General features: G+C 43.7%; 1 protein-coding gene across 2 annotated transcripts in view; it reads left to right on the top strand.

The window, feature by feature from the left end:
* Positions 1 to 26,545, top strand: part of CDC40 (cell division cycle 40) — a 151,599-nt gene that overhangs the window by 76,357 nt on the left and 48,697 nt on the right. For both annotated transcript variants that reach the window (XM_073627066.1, XM_073627067.1), the window contains exon 4: positions 24,711 to 24,794. In XM_073627066.1, coding sequence (XP_073483167.1) covers positions 24,711 to 24,794 — 84 coding nt within the window. The remainder of the gene's footprint in view (positions 1 to 24,710; positions 24,795 to 26,545) is intronic.

Below are 26,545 nucleotides of genomic sequence, written 5' to 3' on the forward strand. Positions count from 1 at the left end.
CATTCACTAAACTTTTTAGACACACCTCATAGTTCCACACAATAGGAAAAATGAATATGTGACAATTGTACCAGACAATCCTGTAACTGATCCATGTGATGTCCACTAATAGATGAAGTATAGAATGTGAGTCCCGTATGTGATAAAGAATATACAAAAGAATAAGTCTTTTTCCAATATACTTTTGGCTTCAATTTTTAATGCCAATATTTATCAACATGTTGAGTTGATAGCTGGACCACGAATGGGGGATCCTTATGTGGTTGAACTTATGTGAAGTTTTCCCTTTTTTTGTAAACGGATGAATATATTTGCAAAGTGGGGGTGGGATTATGCCACTGAGTTTCCTGTAGAATAGACAAACTATCAGACCTTGATTTCCTGCTAATTTTGTAGTACTTTATAGCCTGCTTGACATCTTGAACAAAAACCTCATCTGCATTGGACAGATCAGAACAGTGTTGTGTGAGGGTTGGTAGGGAAGTCCCCTGTAAAAGTGATTTTAAGTTGTTTTTTGAGAGATGTTTGAATTCTTTGAAAATATTTATCAAGTTGCTAGTCTGCAAAATCTGGTTTTAAGACTATAGAGGTAAATCTGGCAGAGAATGTATTCAGTTTGTTGGATAGCATACAGCAGCCCTCAAATTTTCCACTTGCCTACTCGCCAAATAATTGCTGACGAGTGTTGTGCTGCCTCAGAAGGGGGGTGAGCACCGCCGGCAGGCGGGGTTGATTGGGAACCATTCTCCCTGCGATTGCCGAGGGGAAGAGAGAGGGAAGGAAGAGGCAAGCCGGCCAGATCTTCGGAGAGCTGGGATTGCCCGCTGTAATAGCTTTTATTTGAATTGCCAGGTGTTCCTGGAGCTTACTGTCACATAGTCCGCCTCCTGGCACGGTGGCTTTAATAGACCAGTCCAATGCGGGACTTGTGACGTCATCAAAAGTGCTGGGCCAGGAGGGGGGACTAGGTGATGGTGAGCTCCGAGAACACCGGGCAATTCAAATGAAAGCTATTACAACGGGCAATCTCTGCTCTCTGATGAGCCGGCCCTCAACGCCTCTTCCTCTGCAGAGGCTGCATTGATGGGCACTGGTGAGGTGTGCACTGATGGGCACTGATAAAGTTATTGTTAATATTTATTTTTGTAACTTAATTCTGCATAAAACATTTAAGTGTAATTTCATGAGATGATTTATGAGGGCATTTTTAGGGGTGGGATTAGGAGTGGGGCATGGTAGGGTTTGGGTGGGGCAACTGGTGGCCGAGTAACCCTTAAGGCCTGGCTAGTAGCTCAGGACTTTAAATTTCAAGCCTTGGTATAGTCATCCTTTTTTGCCATTCACATAAAACTTTTGTTCTGTCCATCTCAGAGAGCATTCACCCCGATCTGTTGGGGTTAGGCTAAGAATAAAATCCGTTCTAATGGTGTCCAGCACTTTATGATTAGTATGCGTCGAGTTGACAAGGCCTTATCCAGTTCTAACTTTTGTATATGTTGTGTGTATTTTTTATTTTTTTTTGTCAGGAAGTATGTTTTTATTTTAAGTTCTAATGACAGCCTTGTAGGCCTCAATGACCACGGAACTGTCAAAATGACCAGTGAAAGTGAGCATGTGTTGGGTAAGTGCTGATATGAGATTAATGGAAGTAGTAGGTGGAATCTTTGCAGAGTTGGTGTAACTCGCACCAGACATTAACTAGGTCATTTTGAGGTAGAATATGACTGAATGCTCTGTTTAAGTAATGAGGGATAGTGTTGCTGTCAAATGGGTAATGAGTATCAATTTTAGGACTCGCAATCAGGTTGGAATCACTGCAGAGGAGGAGAGTTCTTGTTTGGTGCATACAGCATAAGTGGAAAAAAATGTGTTTGGTGATCAAGGCACAGTAAATGAGGCTGACTTGGAGTGTTTTTAAGGGATCCTGTAGTAAGAAGAATGCAATTAGGATTCCTTTTAAAGAGGAGCCCCAGGCTCCTTCAAAAAATATTAAATCTGCAACTACAAATACTGTAGCTGCTGACTTTTAATTTTAGGGCACTTATCTGTCCAGGCATCCAGTGGTGTCCTCACCCGTGCTGATTATTCAATTGAGTGCTGGTGCAGCCATGTTGACTAAGGGAAACCGGCAGTGATGCCTTGCGGCTTCACAGCCGTTTTCCTACTGTGCGCACATGAAGCGTGCTGTGCTTTGTGACTGGGCCGCAGTCTTCTGGGACTTGTGAAGTGTCCCAGATGGCTGCGGGAGAAGGAGGGGAGGCCGAACTGAGCCGGAAGTGGGAGCGGTGCCTGTCAAAACCAGGTACCCCCCCCCCCCCCCCAAAAAAAAAGGTACCAAATGTTGCAGGGAAAGGGGGGGGGGGCAGGGGGAGGCAGACAAGTGGAGCTCCACTTTAATTTTTGGTATGGGTATTGGTGTAGAAAACTTGCAAGGCATTTAGTTATTAGGTGCTGAGGTTTTAGCTAGGTGTATTTTTTCCTGTAAGCAGGTAGGTACCGAAACCCTTTGACTTACTTTCATTTAAAGATTATTCCTTGAACATTGAGGATTAACATGTTAAAGTGGTTGTAAACTTCAGACATGGAATATGAACAAAGCATAGCCCTCTCTAGTGTGTACTTGTCTCAATCCAGAGCACGAAGTGTAATTTCTGTCTGCTTCCTTGTTCTTCTGCTATCTACAGGAGTCATTTCTGACAAGTTTTCCTGACACAATAAGAAGAAAGGTGACAGAGGGATCTCCAGTACACAGCCTGTGACTGACAGCTTCAACTCTGCTGTCTTAACTGAGCTCTGCATTATGTAATTTCAGCTCTCTGCCACCTTCTTTTTTTTTTTTTTTTTTTTTTTTTTTTTTTTTTTTAGGACAGCTCAGACCAGCTTTATAAATTCTAGACTTTGAACAGATGTAGAGAAGAGAGGAAGGCATTGACACAGATACAACATATGTAGGAGGATTTGTTTTATCTCCGTGTATGACCTGAGGCCAGTCACTTCACTGGGCATTGGTAAGGGTTTCGAGCCACTTTAAGTGTCATTTGCCACTGTTATCAAGACAGTGGCAGAGCTTCTCTGGGACTCTTTGGAAAGAAAGAGGGGAGGCAAGATAAAAGAAAGAAGAGAAATGTGGGGAAGAGAGGACTGTACGTTGGGACCAGAGTACATAATGGCATTCTAGTCAATATGGCATTGTACAATGCATGGGGGAAGGGCTTGTTGTGAGCCAGTCTGGTGACCGCACAGTGACCCGGGAAAGGGGTTCCCATTTCAGTAACGTTTGTGAAGAGAAGCACCACTTAAAAAATTGGCTGTGCCTTTTGTTGGGTTGTAGAGCCAGTGCAAGGAGCATGGGACAGTAATGTACAGGGTAATTAAAGGAAATCTTGTGGGTTAGAAATATGTTGCAGGAGTCAACATTCATTTAAACAAGAATGACACTCTGCTAATTCTCATTTGCAGTAGCAGGGCAGTGTAATGATGCAAATAAATACTTGTAGACAACCAGAGAGGCATCAAAGCTAGTAGTCCAGACTCATGGGTCCATATTAAGGTACGGTGGAATATGTATTTTGAGGGTCGTGGGTCAGGTGTAAGTCTAAAATTCTTAATGTGGTTACGTAGAAGGAATCTTGAAGCATTTTGGGCCTCCCAGTTGACCAGGAATCTAAATATTAAAGTGCTTTTTGGTGCTGCGAAAACTGTGACAGTAAACAGTACAACTTAAAAACTTTAGGGGAAGTCAGTGGGCTATAGGCATGTCAAACTTGCATGAGAAAAGGTGCAGAATACTAAAAGTATTGGTCTATTGTAAGGCAGTGGAGAACACTGGATACTAAAATGGTCAGGCACTCATTCTTCCACTGAACATTTGAAGACTTGTGATTGAAGCTTGCGAAGGGTAATTTATCAGGTCCACAGAGGACGCTGCTCTTTGGGAGCTGAGGAAGGGATATGGCATGTCTCTTGCAAAGCAGCCTTCAGAAACTGGATTGAGTCAATATGGTCCCCTAATGGGGGGCTTTTAGGTTCAGGGAACCATTTGCTCTTTTTCCTTTTAAAAGGATGCTTGGTGTTGTGCTATCCAGTAGGTACAAATTAGATTGTATGGGAAGCCCTCTCTAGAGCGTATATTGTATTGCAACATCTTATTGTAGGGTTTTAGGGCTCTGCGCTTTATGGTAGTTGTTGTGAGATCAGCAAGCAGTAAATTCGGCTTTCTAACAAGTGGCTTTTTGGACTGATGATAGTAAAATTTGAGAACCAAGCCCCAGGGTTTCCCTCCATTTAGGCAGGGTTTATGCTGATGCGATGCAGGACTCCATGTAATTTGCATAGGAATCACACCGCATTCCTGTGCGAATTACATAAAGTGTCTCTGGGGTGCGATTTGAACCATGGATTTGCATGGCTCAAATCGCACCACATTTGCACCAAATTCGTGCAGGATCCTTTTTCCCTCCCCGTCTTTCAGGACAGCCACAATGAGACCTTGGCTCCTCCTCTTCCTTTGGAAACACTGCGCCAGCCCCCATAAATTTTCACCTCCCCCTGCCAGCCTCAGTTATTTGTGTTTCCCCCAGTGGCGAGGCGCTGCGCAGGAACCTGGCCTAACACAGTCAGAGAGACTGGGGGCTGTATTTTTAGTCCCTGTTTTGGAGACAGGGGTTCTCCCAGGGAGTGGCTTGGTAGTCACCGGCCGCATATTTGCCTCCCCAGCTTCGCCGAGCGCATGTGGAAGACCGGGGACCCGCTATCACAGCCACAGGGCTGTTGGCAGGGAAGCTTCACTCTTCTCCCTGTACAGGTTACAGGCTGCAGAGTGGAACCAGGCGGGTCGGATGGCGGGTTACGTCATTTCAGGTGGGGGGGGGGAAGCTTTCCCTTTGACCTGCGACATCCGGGTCGCAGGGTTGATAGGGGGCCAGGCAGAGGCTGGAGACGAGTCGGAGCACAGCACAGGCGTTGTGAACACTCTACAGTCAGTACTACCAGCAGGTTGGAAGCAGACGCTCAGACAGCACTCAGCGATGCCAGCTCCAGCCATCCGAAGTTAAGGGCACCCTGGGGAGGGGTCCTCTCTGCCTGGGTTTTTCCTCTCCCACCATGGTTCCTATAGTGGGGGGGGGGGGGGGAGACCCCTCTAGGTGGTCAGAGGGGGGAAGACCAAGCCCCTTATTTTTTTAGAAGGGGCTAGGTACTCCCCACGGTTGTTTTCTCTGTGTGATATCTTATAGGGATATTGATTTGTCCTTCTTTTTTTTTTTTTTTTTTTTATGTATTTCAGAAAGCTACGGAAAAAAAAACCACGCATAGCTCTAAGAGAAAGTACACCTCCTGTAGGGGGGCTTGGAAAAAAAGTTTTATGTAAAGATTGTATTGATGCTCTGATTAGCAAAAGGGCATCAGAACAGGAGACAGGGTTAGCAGCATCAGTTAAAGAGTTGTCCTCAACTTTTCAGCCTTTCAAAATCTTGTTTGATGGCTTACAATTACCCACTAATCCCTCACCTGCAACACAACGTACAACCCCGCACCCTGGCACAGGGCTCTGCATCTTCCCAACCTATGCCCACTGCTTCGGCAGAGGAGACTGAGGGAGCTTCCAGAGAAAAGGCTAGGGAGGAACCAGACAGTGCTACCTCCGGCTCTCAGGATGAATCGGAAGGAGAGAACTGGGATGGGGAGCCCAGGAAACCCTCAAGATACAAACTGTCCCTTGATGAGGTAGAGGACCTTTTTAGGGGCAGTCTTATACCACCCTGGGTATTCAGGTGGACAAGAAACCCCTATCTCTCCACGACCAGATGTATAAGGGCTTGGGAGAACAGAAAGAGTTTTCCCAGTCCATGAGGTCCTGGTAGAGAAGGTCAAAAAGGAATGGCAGGATCTTGAGCGGAAACAGTTCTTTTCCAGGTCTCTGAAAAGAAGGTTTCCATTTTCGGATGACCCTGCGTCAATCTGGAACAAGAACCCCAGACAGGACGCAGCATTCTCGCAAGTTTCCAGAAAATCTGATCTGGCCTTCGAGGATTTAGGGGCTCTGACAGATACCATGGACAAGAGAATGAATTCCTTTTTAAAAAAGACCTGGGAATCAACTCTGAGTAGTCTGAAACCAGAGATGGCAGTCACAGTGGTGGCCCGTAACCTTGAACATTGGCTTACACAGATTCAAGCCCACATTGAGGCAGGTATGGCAAAAGAGACCATTTTGTCATCCTTTCCGACTATTTTGCGAAGGGTAGCATATATATCGGATGCTTCTGCTGAGTCGGTTCGCATGTCAGCCAGGACCGCTGCACTAGCCAACTCAGCCAGAAGGGCTCTCTGGCTCAAAATATGGCCAGGTGACAATGCCTCTAAAATTAAATTGTGGCATTCCGCTGACTGGGGACCTTCTGTTCGGCCCAGGTCTGGAAGCAGTGTTAGACCGCACAACCGATAAGAAAAAGGCGTTTCCGGTGAAACGGAAACCCCCAACTCAGACCAAGAGGGGGTTTCATCCACAAAAAAGAAAGCCCCCCCCCCCCAAGCCTGAAGGCGAAAAGAAGACTTGGGGCCGAAGGGGTAAGGGCAAAGGAGAAGCGATTTTTCGCCCTCCTTAGCAGCCCCGTAAAAACCAATGACTCACTGGTCATAGTGGGAGGAAGACTGGGGGCCTTCCTTCCACAATGAGAAGTAATTTCCCCCACCCAATTTATCCTGGGGATCGTAAGGAGGGGGTGCCGCCTAGAGTTTAGAGCCCCCTCCACGGCAAAGCCTAGTCACGCTTCTCCCCAGATGTGTGGCAGAGGCCCTCCTGGGGGCATTAAAGGAACTAGAGCAACAGAATGTAGTTTGCAGGGTTCCAAAGGGGGTGGAAGGGGAGGGCTTCTATGCACACAATTTTGTGGTTAGAAAGCCCTTAGGTTAATCCTAAACCTGAAACCCCTGAACCGATCAATTGCCTACAAAAGGTTCAGGTCATTGGATCTCAAAGACACCTACCTCCACGTCCCTATCGTGGAAACTTTTCAAAAGTTCCTGCGCCTAGCTGTGAAGGTAGAGGAAGAAACCATTCATCTGCAGTTTCAGGCATTGCCATTCGGCCTATCCTCGTTCCCCCGAGTATTTACAAAGATCATGGCTTTTCTGTGAATCAGGGGAGTAACAATTATTGCATACTTGGACGATTTACTCATCTTCGCAGTATCTCCAGAGCAGCTAATCAGGTATCTGGAACTAACAAAACAAACCCTGACAGGGCTGGGATGGCTGCTGAATCTTGAAAAGTCCAGTTTAATTCCAGCTCAGCAAATCTCCTATTTGGGATACCTGCTGGACTCAACACAGCTGAGGGTTTTTCTCCCAGCAGAAAAGATACTAAAGGTGGACAGAGCGGTAGCTTCCCTCCAAAGCAACCAGCAGGTATCGATAATGTCAACCCTGGGCTTACTGACCTCTGCCATCATGGCGGTCCAATGGGCAGGCCTACACTTCCGTCCCCTGCAGGCCTTTGTTCTAAAGGTGTGGGATCACTATCAGGAGTCATTGGACACACTGCTTTCAATTCCTCCTCAGGTCAAAAGATCCCTCTGGTGGTGGAGGAAGCAGGTAAATCTGTCACAAAGGCGCCTGCGGATCATTCCAGTGTCCAGAGTGATTACCACAGATGCAAGCGGCAGAGGCTGGGGAGCACACTTGGGATCTCGGCCGACACAGGGGATGTGGAAAAAAGAGGAACTCAAGAGGTCATCCAACTGGAAAGAACTAAAAGCAGTTGGATTGGCACTTGAAGCCTTCAGAGGGGAACTCCTGGGCCAACATATCCAGGTGCGTTCGGACAACTCCTCCGTCATTGCTTATATAAACAAGCAGGGTGGCACGAGGAACGGAGTCCTGTTGAGTCTAGCAACAGAGATCCTGAGCTGGGTAGAAGCCAATGCACTTTCCCTTTCAGCAGTGTTTCTAAAGGGGGAAGAGAATGTAGTGGCCGACTTCCTCAGCCGAAAGCAACTGAGAGAAGCTAGTTCTAACTAGTAGATGCCCCATACATATTCATTTACAATGGAAACTCATTTCTATGTATTGTATTATACAAGCCCTTGCTTACATCTGAGCCATAGACTTTGCAGTTTGCATCCCTAGTATTAAAAAATAAGTTAACCTTTTTGTTGCATGTTACACCTATATTCAGGATGTAACATGTTACAGATGCACCTCCCCCTGATCCCCCGTTGTCTTCCTGTCAATGTAATTGTCTGGCTCTATTGGAGGTACAAGCAGACCAATACAGTCTACAGGACCGTGGCATTACAACCATGATCTGCTGATTGTGGGTGCAATGCTTTACATATCCATTACAAAAAAATAAAATCAAGGCATATGTTTTTACCTGTAAAAAATGAGCATTTATTTCAATTTTTTTGTAAGGGTGTACTTAACCTTTAACTGGTTCCCGACTGGCGCACGCCGATGTACGTGGGCAAATGGGCGTACCTGTACGTCCCTTTGTATTTGCCGCTGTGCTATTATGTGCGCTGCGGCACGTGCTGGCCGGGAGCTCCGTGAGTCGGGTCGCGGGTCCCGCGGACTCGATCGCCGCGGGGTTACCCGCGATCGCCTCACGGAGAGGACGAACGGGGAGATGCTAATGTAAACAAGCATCTCCCCATTCTGCCTAGTAACAGTGTCACCGATCTCTGCTCCCTGTGATGTCACATGTAGCCACGCCTCCCCACAGTTAGTAACATCCCTAGGACACACTTAACCCCTCCCTAGCCCCCTAGTGGTTAACCCCTTCACTGCCAGTGTCATTTACACAGTAATTAGTGCATTTGTATAGCACTGATTGCTGTATAAATGACAATGGTCCCAAAAATGTGTCAAAAATATCCGATGTGTCCGCCATAATGTTGCAGTCACGATAAAAATCGCTGATCGCCGACATTACTAGTAAAAAAAAAAAAAGAATAATAAAAATGCCATAAAACTATCCCCTATTTTGTGAACGCTATGACTTTTGCGCAAACCAATCAATAAAGGCTTATTGCGATTTTTTTTTTTTTTTTTTTTTTTTTTTTTAAATATGTAGAAGAATACGAATCGGCCTAAACTGAGGAAAAAAAATGTTTTTTTTAAACATTTTTTGGGGATATTTATTATAGTAAAAAATAATGCGTTTTTTTTTTTTAAATTGTCGCTTTTTTTTGTATATAGCGCAAAAAATAAAAACCGCAGAGTTGATCAAATACCACCAAAAGAAAGCTCAATTTGTGGGGAAAAAAGACGTCAATTTTGTTTGGGTGCCCGATGTCGCACGACCGCGCAATTGTCAGTTAAAGCGATGCAGTGCCGGATCGCAAGAAATGGCACCGGTCGGGAAGGGGGTAAATTCTTCTGGGGCTGAAGTGGTTAAAGTAGCACTATAGGCAAAACGTTATTTTGTAAGAGTGGGGGGGGGGGGGGGGGTTATAACCCCTGTTGCTTTTTTTTCACCTTGGTCACATTGGGGAGATTTCCCTTCACTTTCTGACCCATAGCCTAAACACCAGCAGTTCCTGCAAATTAAGGAAATCCCTTAACCCCCTCCACGCACTAGAACTAGCATACCCATTGGAAGATTTCTCCCCCTCTTTATTTTTCCTGGGACAACCCAAAATATGGGCTTTTCTTTTCCTTTTCAATCTTAGTTTATTTCAAATAAAGAAAACATAATAAAAAGAAGAGATATAACAGAAAAAGAAAGTTCGCTATATTATACCATTACAATATGTGATTACATGCATTGTGTAAAGAACAATGATATACAGTGGCTTGCGAAAGTATTCGGCCCCCTTGAACTTTTCAACCTTTTGCCACGTTTCAGGCTTCAAACATAAATATATAAAATTTTAATTTTTTGTGAAGAATCACCAACAAGTGGGACACAATTGTGAAGTGGAACGAAATCTATTGGATATTTTAAACTTTTTTAGCAATTAAACTGAAAAGTGGTGCGTGCAAAATTATTCGGCCCCTTTACTTTCAGTGCAGCAAACTCACTCCAGAAGTTCAGTGAGGATCTCTGAATGATCCAATGTTGTCCTAAATGACTGATGGTGATAAATAGAATCCACCTGTGTGTAATCAAGTCTCTGTATAAATGCACCTGCTCTGTGATAGTCTCAGGGTTCTGTTGAAAGCGCAGAGAGCATCATGAAGACCAAGGAACACACCAGGCAGGTCCGTAATACTGTTGTGGAGAAGTTTAAAGCCGGATTTGGATACAAAAAGATTTCCCAAGCTTTAAACATCCCAAGGAGCACTGTGCAAGCGATCATTTTGAAATGGAAGGAGTATCAGACCACTGCAAATCTACCAAGACCTGGTTGTCCCTCTAAACTTTCAGCTCAGACAAGGAGAAGACTGATCAGAGATGCAGCCAAGAGGCCCATGATCACTCTGGATGAACTGCAGAGAACTACAGCTGAGGTGGGAGAGTCTGTCCATAGGACAACAATCAGTCGTACACTGCACAAATCTGGCCTTTATGGAAGAGTGGCAAGAAGAAAGCCATTTCTCAAAGATATCAATAAAAAGTCTCCTCTAAAGTTTGCCACAAGCCACCTGGGAGAAACACCAAACATGTGGAAGAAGGTGCTCTGGTCCGATGAAACCAAAATCCAACATTTTGGCCACAATGCAAAACGATATGTTTGGCGTAAAAGCAACACCGCTCATCACACTCAACACACCATCCCCACTGTCAAACATGGTGGTGGCAGCATCATGGTTTGGGCCTGCTTTTCTTCAGCAGGGACAGGGAAGATGGTTAAAATTGAGGGGAAGATGGATGCAGCCAAATACAGGACCATTCTGGATGAAAACCTGTTGGAGTCTGCAAAAGACCTGAAACTGGGATGGAGATTTATCTTCCAACAAGACAATGATCCCAAACATACAGCAAAATCTACAAAGGAATGGTTCACAAATAAACGTATCCAGGTGTTAGAATGGCCAAGTCGAAGTCCAGACCTGAATCCAATCGAGAATCTGTGGAAAGAGCTGAAAACTGCTGTTCACAAACGCTCTCCATCCAACCTCACTGAGCTCGAGCTGTTTTGCAAGGAAGAATGGGCAAGAATTTCAGTCTCTCGATGTGCAAAACTGATAGAGACATACCCCAAGCGACTTGCAGCTATAATCGCAGCAAAAGGTGGCTCTACAAAGTATTAACGCAAGGGGGCCGAATAATTTTGCACGCCCCACTTTTCATTTTTTTTATTAGTTAAAAAAGTTTCAAAAATCCAAAAGATTTCGTTCTACTTCACAATTTTGTCCCACTTGTTGGTGATTCTTCACAAAAAATAAAAATTTTATATCTTTATGTTTGAAGCCTGAAATGTGGCAAAAGGTTGAAAAGTTCAAGGGGGCCCAATACTTTCGCAAGCCACTGTATATCTATACTATAGATGAGCAGGTGTATACATTTTGACATCAAGTCTTTGGTGAAACAACAAAATATCATATTGTAAATAAAGGCCTTTAGACATATGGGAAGTACATTATATGCGTGGGATCCAACATATGTTTACTCTTTTGTGGTTTTGCATATTGGTATTAACAGAGGGATCTCCCCCTTCGTGATATGCTGTCGGGACCTTTTTTACTCACTTATACGAGATATTGATGTCGTTGAACTAATCTGGGTATATGGCCTTTGATCATATGCTTAAGAGACCGGTTCATTACAGAAAGAGGAGTAGGTGAAGAGAGGGAAGAGAAATATGCTGTGAAAAGAAATAGGGGATGATGAAGAAAGTGGGATGCACCCCAGCATGGCTAGTCAGTAGACGGTGATGGAGCATCCCTGACCCATACAGAAAAGTCGTCGGAGTAACGAAACATTGCCCATGCGGTCCAGGTGATGGTAAATTGTTCCTTCTTCCCCGCTTCCTGCGCCAACAGGCGCTCTAGATCTCTTATCTGATCCACCTCAACAGCCCAGTCGCCCAAGGAAGGCATGTCCGCTGTTCTCCAATGGCGGGGAATCACTGTCCTGACTGCGGCCAAAAAGTGGCGCAATAGATCCTTTTTAATCGCCTTGAGGGGGCCTGGGAGCATAGATAGTAGGGCTATCTCTGGAGTAGGTTGAATTGAGGTCGCCATCAGCCTGCTGTATAGATCAAAGAACTTTTGCCAAAGTTTCCTGATTGGAGGACATACCCACCAAATGTGGAGCATTGTCCCTCTAGAAGACATGCACTGCCAGCAAGTATCTGATAAGGAAGGATTAAACTGTTGGATAGTCGCTGGGCATCTGTACCACCTCGTTAATAGCTTAAATCCTTTTTTCTTCAGACTTGGTTGCTAATGAAATCCTATGCGTCAGGACAAAGCTTTTTTGCCAATCAGCAGGGGAGATGGAGTGTTGTAGGTCTGTTTCCCATTTCTGTGTGTATGTTGGAAGGTCTGGGGCAGAGATGTTTAGTAGTATAGAATATAATAACGATACTACGTGGGTGGGCGGGTCTGATTGTAAAAGTAGCTCATCAAAGTCTGATGGATCAGCTAGGATCTCAGAGATGGATGAAAAAGTACGTACATATGATATTAATTGACCCCTCTGTAACCACGTTGTTGGAGGCCCTACGTTCGTCTGGGGGGGTATGTCTGTGCTCAGAGATGGGTCAGCGCGTAAAACCTGCGCTAAGCGTCTATGACTATCCCTAATCCAGGGTCTAAATCTGCTTCTGTTTTACTGCCGGGGGGGGGAAGGCCGGAGTCCCAAAGATAGGGGTCATTGGGCCCTGAGGTTTAGATAATTTACCAGTTAAGGTCAGGCGGTCCCAAATCTGAAGAGTTTGACGAGTAAGAGCAGTAGAGAGTGAGCCATCCTTGCGCCGGGCCGTGGGGGTCCACGGCAGGGCGCAAAGATCAATTTCATTAAGATGCCTCTCCAATTGGACCCAGAGCTTGGAGGAGGGGTGGTGAAACCAGTCCACGATATGTATGAGTACCGCCGCTTTATGATATGTAGAGGCATCTGGGACCCCCGCTCCCCCCCCGGGCCTTCGGGAGGGTCATTGTGTCGTATTTTATCCTGGGGCGGTTTCCCTTCCATATGAATTTAGAAAAAGTCTGACGAAGCTTTTGGAAGAACGAGGTGGGGATATATATGGGAATGGTTTGAAAAAGATGTAGGAATCTAGGGAGAACATCCATCTTCAAGACATTTACCCTACCCAACCAAGAGAGCTGTTTAGATGCGTATGAGGCCAGATCCGTTTGTGTTCTAAGAAGTAAAGGGGTAAAGTTACTAGAAAATAGTTGGGATGCGTCTGTTGGGATATGGATTGGCTTTTCTTTTCCTTTCACTTAAAATAATGGTAAACATGACAAATGGGGGGGAGGGGGGAGAATCTTCCTAACAGGGACACAGACCGTAATAGAAAATGATGTGTTTTAATCTGTCTCTACTCGATCTAGAAACGTAAATAAAATGTTTTGCCTTTTAGTTATACTGTAATAATAAATCTAACAGTGTTTATATTGGAAATAACTTGCTGTGATTTTTGTCACAGACCGTTTAGTCAGTTTGAGATTTTTTTAAATGAATTCCATTCATATGTATCTTGTTTAATAAGTAAAATTCGAAGAAAAGTTAGAAAACAAATCACAGGACAGGAAAAAGTACATGCTGAAGTGTATAGTCTTCAAAACGATCAGCATTATTAAATGTTTGTCTTGTCTTTTTTTCTGAGTCCATTAGGGGGTGCTATATCCCAAGGCCTCTATGAATTGTTAATGCTTGTATGTGCATAGAATTTACAAAATGCTTCATATCTCCTTATTCTCAAATTTTTGTTGTGTAACATTGCTTGTAAAAGACTAAAAAGTAACAGTATCTTTTTACCCAATTTCTACAGACCTTTGCAATATTTAACTGTACATTTTCACACTGCTTTGATGTGTTTTTTCAGTGTGATTATGTAGTGCAATTTGCATATGTTTTGCATATTCTGTGGGGCCAAAATCGTGCTGGAATTGTACCAAAAAAATATATTCGGAACCTTTTTCAAAATCATGCCTTACTGAGCATCCTTGAACATAATGTAATTTCCATTTTCATAGAGTTCTGTGTGGCTCAAGTTGCATCTGAAATTGCACTAGTGTTGAACTTAAAAATAGTACCTGGCACCTGTTGTGGTTACTTTTTTTTTTTTTTTTTCTGGAACTTTTTCCTTCTATTGTTAGACCTCCTTTTATTTAAATGATAGAAATAGCTTTTATTAGATCCCTTTTAATGCATTATGTGGCTGAGTACTGGAAAATGTTATTTTGAGTTGTCTCTGCATCTTGTTCTGCTCTGAATTAGAAATGGATTGAGCAACCAATGTTTTTCTTTAATAGCTGCGATGCAAGATAAAATAGCAAATAGCATAGAAAACCTGTGTACAAGTTGTATGACACATACCTGATCTGTTAATGTCCTCAAACCTTGTTCTACTTTAAAGTGTTAGTAACCCAGGACCTTGCATTCACTATATATGGTCTTCCACAGTACACAGAACATGGAAATGCAATAATTTTAGTAAATATAAACTGCTAAATACCTTTTCTCATTAGCAGTATCTTGCAGTCTTGTGCATTCTATTAGTGTCTTGCCGAGTTTTCATTCTCATCTGACTGTCCTATGATGTAACGTGGCTCCTGACCATCTGTCTGGACAATGCTTATTGGCCCTGTGCTGATTACATGCACCCTCCCAAGGGGGAAAAAGAAACATTTGGATGTCGTCTCTATAATTTAATTTTTGCCAAGGTTTTTGACATTTACTATTACTGTGTTGCTTATGTATTATATACAAGCCACAAGTTTTTAATGGCTCTATTTTAGTAATTTTTTTTTTTGATATGTAATAGAGTACTACTTTTTATAATTTTGTGTTTGAGTGTCCTGATTGTTGTGCCTATAATGGTTCCTCTTGATCAAGTGGAGGATACTCTTGTGTCTATTTAAATTGGGATGGTTTTACTCCCACAGCTCTCTACCATGCATCTACGCTAATAGCAGCAGACAGAAATGACACTTAGTGCTCTGGATTGAAAAAAGTACACACTACAGAGGGCTATGCTTTGTTTGTATTTCATGTCTGAGGTTTACAACTACTTTAAAACATAATAGCTCCTTTTTATACTTCTGGGATAACCAAACAACATTGCAAATAATAACCACTTACCTCTGTTTTTTTGTTCATCAAACACCACAGGCCAGTTTAAACATTGCTTTCCTTAGTCAGCTGGAACTCTTCAGCTTCTGCACTGTACTGCAGAGTAGAACTGAGAAGAAGAAAAGCATTGAGGGTCCCTGTATGTGTATTCGGCTTTCCACAAGCCTAGAATCGCCTAAGAATGGTAGATGGGCAGAACATATTGTACCTAAGCTTATTAAGAGGTGGATTGAAGCAAATGGGTAGCTGGTGTTCAGTGCATACAGGCAGACCTCTAGCTAAAGAATGTATACACTGTGCTGACACCGGACACTCCTTAAAGTGGTTGTAAAGGCAGAAGGTTTTTTATCCTAATGCATTAAGATTAAAAGCCTTGTTTGCAGCAGCCCCCCTAATACTTAAGCTCCCTCCGATCCAGTGATGTTGCAGGAGAGACTAGGTTGTCCGGGACTCTCTCTCTCCTCGTTGGCCGAGACAGCAGTGCAGCGCCATTGGCTTCCGCTGCTGTCAATCAAAGTCAGTGAGCCAATACGAAGAGGGGGGGCCGGGGCGGGCCTCGGCCCCTTGTCTGAATAGACGCAGGGAGCTGCTCACCGGCTCGGGTACCCCCTTAGCAAGCTGCTTGCTGTGGGGGCACTTAAGAGGAGGGAGGGGCCAGGAGTGCGGAAGAGAGACCTGAGAAGAGGAGGATCCGGGTTTCTCTGTGCAAAGATACTGCACAGAGGAGGTAAGTATAACATGTTTATTTTTAGCAAAAAATGCAGTAATGCACGCAAATTACATTTTTAATATTTTTTTTCACACAAATAGTTTCCTTTTTGGTGGTATTTAATCGGCACTGGGTTTTTTTTATTTTTTGCGATCTAAACGAAAGCAGACCGAAAATTTTGAAAACAAAACAATATTTTCTACTTTGTTATAAAATATATCCAGTAAATCAAATGTCTTCATAAATTTAAGCCAAAATGTACCGGTATTCTGCTACACGTCTTTGGTTAAAAAAAATCCTAATAAGTGTATAGTAATTGGCTTGTGCGAAAGTTAGATTCTCTACAAACTATGATGTATATATTTTAAAATTAATCAAATCTGATATACTGACGGCCTATCATTTTTTGAGGCCTTTAAAATGCTACAAAAAGTACAAAGTACAAATTTCCCTTTTTTGGAGAGTAGACAGTTTGAGGCATTTAGTAACAGGCATGGTGAGTTGTGTTTTTTTTTTTTTTGTTTGTTTTTTTTTTTTTGAAGTTGTCATTTTATTTGTCACAATTTTTTTTGAAAATGAAGACATTTTATAAAATGTGTGTTTGTTGTTTGTTTTTCATACTGTCACCAGTACAGCATTATCATCTGACTGGTGACTGGTATGTTAAAAAAAAAATTATTTTTTTATGAAAAATTTTTATTTATTTTTTTTTCACCAACAGTAGTTTTAGCATGACCATAGTAGCGCTGTACTATTCTGAAGGGGTGATGAGGGATTTTTTTTTGCCTTTTAGAACCACTTTAAGTTTTAAAATACATTGCAGTTCTTTTTGATGTGGCTATTGGTAGCATATTTTACCATATCTTGTTTCAGGGCCAGTAAACACGACAATTTCTGTGTTCTGGATGAGTTTCTACATGCACGTTTTTGATGCGTTCCAGTGCGTTTTTTTTTTTTCTTTTTTTTTTCTTTTTCTTCATCTCAATTTAGGACATGTGCATTTTTGATGCATTCCAGATTTGATGCACTTTGCTGCATTCCATGCAGAAAAAATGAAGCCTGCTCTTTTTTTGTTGACTGTAACACACTGCACTGATGTGAACTAGGGCCATTGAAATGCATTGGAAACACTGTGCATGCATTTTTCTTGTTCAAAGTTTTTTATTGAAAAGCAGACATGAAATTCAACAGGCAATATTTGTGCGACATGTAGCATTAAGAATTATACAGGTTTTTTTCTGCGACATATGCATTACAACAGGCAACAGGAACATATCAAAAACAAAATGTCCAGAGGATATTCCTCGCAGAGATATTTGTGGACATAATATATCTGTTTTGATTTATAACTAAAGAGAATTTAAAACAAAAACTAAAGTTTTGTTCGTTTGCTCGAAAAGTAAATCTGCGAGCATGTGCAGAGTCAGAATCTGGCAATCGTTTTGTAAATTGTAGAAAACATTACCAGTGATGAATCTGGAGGAGAAACATTAAGTAGAAAAGGTAGAGTGAGGATAGTGGTAGGAAAAGAAAAGGTAGAAAGAGACTAGAGGTAAGGAGTGGAGAGGAGAGGGATGGTCGGGGGGGACGCACAAACCAAAGAAGTACCATTTAAGTCTGTCTAATGTTGTTGTGACCAGATTAGGGTTTTAGAAGTTGTTTATCGAAGTCCGGGGGTAAAAAGTGTTCAGCCCAAGAATTCCAGATTTTAAGGTGTTGGGGAATTCTATCAAGGATTGTTGCTTCAATTTTACTGTGGATCATAGCTTGAGTGACCCTGTTTTTGACTTCAGCTAGAGCGAGTTTTGGGGTTTTCCAGGCCCTGGCTATCGTCTGTTTGGCTGCTGTCGTGAGCTGAAGGAGAAGGCGGGTCTGGGATCTGGTGAAATCCAAGGGGGTAAGATTCAGCAATGCATCAGCCGGGTCAGGATCAATGGGATGTTGAAATAAGGTGGAGGCCATCAATAGTACATCAATTCCTGTACTATTGAGCACGTCCACCATATATGTATATGGGTACCCCGTTCGTTACAGCCACGGAAACAGGTAGCAGGATAATTTGGGAGAAATTTGGAGATCCTGGCAGGAACCAAGTACCATCTCATGAGTACTTTGTAGTTCGCTTCTTGAGCTATTACATTGTGGGATGATATTTTCGTATTGGACCAGATATCAGACCAGCTCTCTGCATCAAGATCTAATGAGAGGTCTTTGGATCACTGCACAGCATAAGAGGGAAGGTTGGTTGGGGGAGAGGTCAGATGAGTATATAAGAGGGAAATTAGTCCCGGGGTATGAGGATCAGAGTTGCAAATCCCTTCAAAAATGGATAGATCATCTAGTGAGGTGTGTGTGCCTATAGTTGTACGGATAAAGTGAGCTATCTGTAAATATCTAAATACTTCTGTAGGGGGAATGTCAGCATGGTTTTGTAGCGAAGAGAACGTCTTAATGGTAGATCTAGAAGTAAAATCGCATATGTGGTATAGTCCCGCCCTAAGCCAGATTTGAAACGATCTTGGGTTGATTTGGGCCGGATAAAATTTCGGGTGATCCAGGAACGAGAGTAACGGGGAGTGAGCAGATTGTAATTTAAATGGGCCTCAGCGTTTATCCCACAACTTAAGGGAGTGTCCTGTAATGGGGTTGCTGATTGGACCTCGCGTTGAGGGGGGCAACCATAATATGTTAAACACTTTGAGGGGGTGAAGGTCTATGGCTTCCAAACTAACCCAAAGTGGAGTTTCATTTTTTGCATGGTATAGAGTTATCTGGGCTAGCTGAGCAGCGTGATAATATCCCAAAAAGTTAGGTAGACCCAACCCCCCCTTGAGTTTACTGCGAAGTAATATAGTTTTAGCTACCCTAGGTCTAGTGGAGCCCCATATATATTTGGACACTCTTGTCTGAATAATGAGGTGGTAGTATGAGGGAATAGGGATCGGAAGGACTCTATATAAATAAAGTCGTTTTGGCAGCATAGACATCTTTACAGCCGCTATCCGGCCTAGCCATGAGATGGATATCGGGCGCCAAGATTCTAATAGGGTTGTTATGTGCTTTAACATAGGGAGGTAGTTGGCTCTAAATAGGTGTGCCGGGTCGCTAGTTAGCTTGATACCAAGGTAGGCTATTGTGATTGTAGACCAGGTGAAGGGGAAGAATTCTCGTAAATGTTCTAGTTCTGAGTGTGGTAGGGACACGTTGAGGGCCTTAGATTTGGATTGGTTGACTTCCAATCCTGATATTGGAGCAAATTTGTCTAGAAGGTAAATTAGGTTCGGGAGTGTGGTTCGTGGAGAGGTGACAAATAGTAGTGCATCATAGGCAAATAGGCATAATTTATGTGATGTAGAGGCTATATCTAAGCCTTTAATATTTGGATTTGCTCTAAGGAGAGCTGCTAGTGGTTCAATCGCTAATGCGAACACTAGGGGGGAGAGGGGGCACCCTTGTCTTGTACCCCGTTGTATCTGAAAACAGTCCGATCGGTATCCTGAATATTTAACATATGCTTGCGGTTGGTTGTAAAGGGAGTCTACCCATTGTAGAAAGTTAGGGCCAAATCCCCATCTTTGTAGTATATAGCGGAGGTAAGGCCAAGAGACTGTGTCAAACGCCTTACGAATATCAAGAGAGAGAAGATGCATAGGGATTTGGCGTGTTCGAGCTAGGTGTTGAAGCAGAATGACACAACGGATGTTATCACTGGCCTGACGTTTTGGGATGAAGCCTACTTGGTCTTTGTGTATAAGGCCACCTATAATTGGGTTGAGGCGTAACGCCATAATTTTGGCTAGGATCTTTATATCCAGGTTGAGTAAGGATATGGGCCTGTAATTGGACCACAGAGAATTGTCTGTGTTAGGCTTGGGTATCATGGAGATGATGGCTGTCAACGTGTCTCGACCAAAAGAGTGTTGTTTAAGGAGGGCGTTAAAGGTGTTGGTTAGAAGGGGGGCTAGGATGGGAGCAAATTTTTTGAAGTATGAACTAGAAAGACCGTCGGGGCCTGGTCTTTTGTGTGGTTTAAGAGACTTTATAGCAATAAGAACTTCTTCGGACGTAACGGGGCATTCCATAGATTCTCTATTGGCCTCTGATAATTTCGGAAGTGTGATGTTTTGAAACAATACCTCAGCTTGTGTCGCCGAGAAGGTACGTGTTGGGGTATATAATTCAGCTAACTTTCTGCGGAATTCAGAGAGCACCTTCACCGGGTTACTCGTGAAATTATCCTTGGCCAGTTTGAGTCTGATGGGATTGTGTACCCTTTCCGGTCGACGAAGTCTCAATGCAAGGAAGGTATCTGGCTTATTGGCTTTAGTATAAATTGTGTGGTTGGATCTGCGAATGGCTTTGTCTGCTGATTCTGCCAAGAGCAGGTCCAACTCTGTTTTCGTCTTTTCTAGCAAAATTCTATGAGGGTCAGTTGGGGTGGATTGGAATTGGAGGAAGAGGCGGTGAAAATCTGCCTCCAATTGCTGGGTTCTGAGTTTTTTATCTCTTTTGAGGTGAGTAGATACAGATATGCAGGTCCCTCGAATTACGGGTTTGTGCCCCTCCCATAATAGGACAGGTGAGATATCAGGAGTGGAATTATGCTGTATGTATTCTTTAAGGGCTAGCTCTATATCAAAACAATAGGACAGTTGTAATCACTGCACAGTGGTCTGACCAGGTAATTGGAATAATGTTTGAGTGGAGTAGGGTTGGTGAGGACGCAACAGGTATAAAGATGTGATCGATCCTTGAAAAGGATTTGTGTGGGTATGAATAAAAAGTAAAGTTTTTCTTGGCAGGATTACATCCTCTCCATGTGTCTAGTAAAGAGGCCTGCTGAAAAAGTTTGTGAAATAATATAGAAGGGGAGTATTGTTCAGGGGCATGAGGAGATTTATCGAGGTGCGGTTGTAGCACTTGATTGGAATAGCCGCATATAAAAAGGGTGCCCTTGCAGTGCGATCGTATTACCTGTAAGAGGTGATTGAAGAAGGGGTTGGGATTATTATTGGGGGCATAATAGGAGACTATAGTGGACATCACGTCTTGCAAGTGCCCAACTAAAATAATGTAACGACCTTCAGGGTCTTTAATTTCATTTGTTAGGGTGAATGGGAGGGTATGGTGAAATGCGATGAGGACGCCACGTTGTTTAGTGGCAGCCGAGGCGGTGAACACTTGGGGGTATTTAGAACTGAAGTATTTAGGGGTTGCTTGGGTTGAAAAGTGTGTTTCTTGTAGGGCCACTATACAGGCCTTCAGGTGTGCGAAGGTACGAAAGGCCTTAACCCTTTTGTTTGGGGGTTGATTCCCTTAACATTGAGGGAGAGTATGTTCAGGGGGGCCATTTATGTGGGTTGGGGGAAGTACTATAGGGTAGATGTTTGAGGATCATGCGACCCACCAGACCTAGTGGAAAATGTGGAAGGAGGTGAAAAGAGAGGTGTGAGGAAAAGGAGGAGGAGGAGGAGAGAGAGGATAGAGCATGGGTTTTGTAGAGAAAATAGGAAAGTGTAATAACACTTGGTGCGTTGGACATGTTAGCCCAACAGGTAGATGCCCATACTTCCAAACCAGCCAGCTGGCGAGGGAGCATGTGCATCCTATAGGGGGGAGCAGTGACATTTCCCCACCACAGGTTGGGAAAAGTTAAGAAACTGTAGTGCTCAAACAATATAAACAGTACGTGCTAAGACCGTATCACTATATTCAATTGTAAGATACCGGTAGTAACCCCACCTTGGTGGGAAAAATTTAGTGCCAAAAAAAAGGGAGCGAGTGGGAACATAAATAGGTGGTTAGGGAAGGGCAGGGAGGAAGAGTGGAAAGGAGAGGTTGGGGTGGGTAAGGAGGTTCTTGGGTGGTAGGGAGGGAAAGAGAGAGAAGGGGGGTGGGGGGGGAGAGGGAGGAAAAAAGGGAAGGGAATGGGGGTGGGAGGAAGGCATCATTTGGCACAACTGAGATCAAAATCACCAGGGGGGATGAGGAAGTCTAAAAATAAAGGGTATCAACTTAACTATACTTTTATGAGTATTATAATTAGCATTTTTGAAATCTTAGCTTCAACAAGTAAGGTTAAACCGAACAAAGCAAAAGGAAAGTATTCAAGACATATGCACCCTATTATGGGATTAAGGGGGTCACATATGTTGAGTCCTGCAACAATGGGAAATCTTACCAGAACACAAACTTCTGTGTCTCGATGACGTAAGATAATAAAAAAAAAAAAAAAAAAGAAAGGAAAAAAAAAGAAAAAGGAAAAATCACAACTATCTCAGTTCAGTGAGATATTAACCGTGTAACCAGGAGTTCTCCTGAGGTGTTGAATAAGAGCATTAGAGGCTAGGTTTTTCAGCGAGATGTGTGTGCCTTAGGATCAAAAAGGTTTGCTTGACGAGACGGTGTTCCTTTTCGGATCGAGGAAGGGCCAGGTTGATTCCGCTTAGGAGTGGTGGTGTATGGATAGGCTGCAGAGCGGGCTGGAGTAGGTGGTAGCGAGGTTTCGGATTGATGTACAGGGGGCGACAGGTGAAGTGATTCAAGAAGACGCTGTAGTGATTCTGGAGATGTGGAGGAGTGTTGCTGCCCCTGGAACGTGAACTGAAGAGAGAAGGGGAAATGCCAGGTATATTTTATCTGATGCTGTATCAGGATTTGTAATTGCGGTTTCATGGCTCGCCGTTTAGCAATGGTAAGGGGTGCCAGGTCAGAGAAAAGTTGGTAGTTGTGATCTTGGAACTGGAGAGCGTCTTTATTCCGGGCAGCTACGAGTAGTTGCTCCTTTGTACGGAAAAAGTGTAGTTTAATTATTATGTCCCGTGGAGGACCGTCTTGTTGGCGGCGAGTAAGTGCCCTGTGAATCCTGTCAAATTCCAGGCGTTTAATGGGTATGGAGGGACAGAGTTCCTGGAAAAGGGCTGTTGTAAAGGATTGTATATCCTCAACTTCTTCAGGGATACCCCGGAGGCGTAAATTGGACCTGCGAGAGCGGTTCTCTGCGTCCTCTAAACGTGAGAGTAATGTGGCATTTTCCTCACGGAGGGCTGCCTGTTCCTGAGCATGTTCTTGTATAGTAAGCTCTATATCATTTACCCTAGTTTCCAAGTCTGCTGTACGCTGACCTAGTTCCCTTATCTCCCGTGACAGTCTGTTAGTAATTTGGTCAGATGTAGCTTTCAGGGCCTTGCTTAACATCTTCTCCATGTGTTTCAAGAAATCAGGCTGTGACATACCTTGTTGTGCAGGGATGGGAGAACCGCTGTATACAGAGTCTGTGGCATCATCCTCCTCACTGTCTGCCTGCTCCGTTCTAGCTGGAGATGCAGCGTGCTGTTTGGCGAGGGCTTTCGCCGCCATCTTGGATGAGGCGCGGGCCAGGGCCTCTTTGATTGGTTTGGTTTTATTCTTGCCTCTGTGGCCCGTCAGAACCATCCCGGTTGTGGCTCGGGTGACGCTGGGGTTGATCGCCGGTATTTTGTTTCGGTTAGGCGGTCTGAGTGCGCTATGCAGTCCCGAATCTGCGGCGGGGAATGCGGAGCTCTAAGAGGTAGCGTCCTCCATGCTGAGCCTCGCGCATGCGCCCCTGTGCATGCATTTTTGATAAAGATTAATAATGCACTGGGCTGCATCTGGTATGAACTGGCCTTTAAACATTGCCAAAGGTTTTCTTTAGGGCTATGTAAATGTTACCAGCAATTTACAACAGAATATCTCTTCTAAGTGTTTTTGTTGTTCGGAGCCATTGAATTTCAGTCAATTAAATGTCTGTGTGTCACTTTGGGGTTGATTTACTAAAACTGGAAGTGTAAAGTCTCGTGCAGCTGTGCATGGTAGCCAATTGGCTTCTAACTGCAGATTGTTCAGTTTGACCATAAAACCTGGAAGCTGGTTGATTTCCATGCAGAGCTGCATCCGATTTTCCACTCTCCAGTTTTGGTAAATCAACCTATTTGATTCCAGTGATTTTGTAGCACCATTGCTGAAATTATTAAGTTTTGACTGCCTTTGAAGATGCCAGCTTCATCAGCTATTCATGTTATGTAATGGAGCTGCCAATGATCATGGCATGCTGGCGATTTGTAACTGCAAAATAAGCATTGTACCAACTACAGCAGAAACTCCTGCAAATTTGCAGAGCAAATGAGTACATTTGTAGCTGCTACAAATGTCTACTTCAGACCTGGTTCACACTGGATCATTTTGACTAGTCAAATCGGCGACTATTGCCGCCAATGGCACCGTCCTAATCGGTGCGACGCCACATTTGCGGCGCTGCACTGATTTTTCAAAAAGTAGTTTCTGTACTACGTTTTGCCATTTCGGGCTGCGATTTAAAAATCGCACCCGAAATCGGGACCGACATGCGGGAGTGAAATCGTGCGAGTTCACCTGAACTCGCACAGCTTCATTCCTGCAGCTCAGTGTGAACCTGGGCTCAAAGTTGCTGGTATGACATGGCCTGTAACCTTATTGTATACAAAGTACGCCTGCTTTTTCAACAGACCTAAATGCATTCACACTGTAGCACACCACTAGGCACAGATGTAAATGGTGCTGCATTGTTGGTACATTGCGGGCCAATTTAAAAACAAAATAGACCCAAAGGCTAAAGAGCCCTAGGTGTATGACTAGCTATGCTCTTGGTTGAATCCCCAAGTCTCCTACCTGCGATGCCGTGAGGCTGCTCAACAAGCAAAAAACATGGCATAATTCCTTCTTTGTTCTATTTGTAACAAGTGTATCTGCCCCAAGGTTTCATTGAATCCCCGTGCCTCTAGCACTGACTCGTAGTGTTTACTTTTTTAGGTTATGCCCTGGATCCATCTTTGGATGTTCAGGATACAGCCACCAAATACATTGGTTCTGTGGATGAGGCTGAGAAAAACCAAGGTAAGTGTATATTTAAGTTTGCAAAGTCAGTTTAATATTTGCATTGCTAACCCTATTGTGTCCTGTCTCAACAGTCTCAATTACTAATGTGACTCGCTAAAGTCTTCCAAATCAATAATTGGCAGCACTCTAAACTAGAGGTTGACCGATATGGGTTTTTCTTTGGCCGATGCGGATATTTAGAAATCGCAGTGGCCAATGGCCGATTTTTTTTTTTTTTTTTTCCCTTCATCTCATAAAAGCTAAAAGTTAGACCCCTTTCACACTGGGGTGTTTTTCAGGCGCTTTTGGGCTAAAAATAGCACCTGTAAAGTGCCTGTAAAACGGCTCCCCTGCAGTCACTCGGGCTTTCACACTGAGGCGATGCGCTGGCAGGATATTAAAAAAAAGTCCTGCAAGCGGCATCTTTGGAGCGGTGTATACTGCTGCTCCACCACTCCTGCCCATTGAAATGAATGCACACCGCTGTCGATGCGCCTGCAAAGCGTTTCGGCAGCGGCGCTTCAAGGGCGCATTTAACCCCTTTCTCGGCCGCTAGCTCGGTTATAAGCGCCCCGCTAGCAGCCGAATAGCGCCGCTAAAATTACGTTAAAGCGCCGCTAAAACTAGCAGCGTTTTACCATCAACGCATGCCCACTCCAGTGTGTAAGCAACCTTAAGGGCCCTTTCACGCGGGGGTGGCGTCGGCGGTAAAGCGCCGATATTGTAAGCGGCTCTTTACCGTTGGTATTCAGCCGATAGCGGGGGGGTTTTACCCCCCGGCTAGCGGCCGAGAAAGGGTTAAAAACCACCGCAAAACGCCTCTGCAGAGGCGCTTTGCCGGTGGTATAACCGCGCTGTCCCATTGATTTCAATGGGAAGGAGCGGTATATACTCCGCTCCTTCACCGCTCCAGGACTTTTTTTCCCGTCCTGCTAGCGCACCGCTCCAGTGTGAAATTCCTCAGGGCTTTCACACTGGAGACAAAGCAGTGGCACTTTGGGGTCGGTTTGCAGGCACTATTATTAGCGCCTGCAAACCGCCCCAGTGTGAAAGGGCCCTAAGTAATAAGTGATACAGAAAATTTCTTACATTTATTAAACAAAACAAACCTCCAATCAGTTCACTTGTATGTATAATTTAGATAACAAAAAAAAAAAAAAACTGTATCTTAAATATTAAATACACAAAAACAGGTAATCAAAACTTTTGGACGAAAAAAAAATGGGCTAACTTTACTGCTTAGTTTTTTTTTAAAATTCATTAGTGTATTTTTAAAAACAAAATTGCGTTTGAAAGACCGCTGCGCAAATACCGTGTGACATAAAATATTGCAACAACCGCTATTTTATTCCCTAGGGTCTCTGCTAAAAAAAATATATATATAATGTTTGGGGGTTCTAAGTGATTTTCTAGCAGAAAATACAGGATTTTTACCTGTAAGCAACAAGTGTCAGAAAAGATTTAGTCTTTAAATGGTTAAACTGAGAACTCCTCCACATGGAGTTCAGCTCATTGATAAAAGAACCTGAAGAGATGCAATGTTTCTTCTTATCAGATTTGGCAGGCTGCCCAGAGGAGGAGAGAAGAAAACTTCAGGCAACTTGCATTGACTTCTATTGCAGAAGTCATTTGCAAGACACGCTGAAGTTATAATCGGCCTTTTTTATCAGCACAATCAAACGCCAAATATCGGCCGGCCTATATATATAGGTCGACCTCTACTCTAAATGGCTAGTATTTCAAATTTGCACTGTATTTATGAAAGGGAA

The sequence above is a fragment of the Aquarana catesbeiana genome, linkage group LG04, assembly GCF_042186555.1.
Source record: "Aquarana catesbeiana isolate 2022-GZ linkage group LG04, ASM4218655v1, whole genome shotgun sequence".
Lineage (NCBI taxonomy): Eukaryota > Metazoa > Chordata > Amphibia > Anura > Ranidae > Aquarana > Aquarana catesbeiana.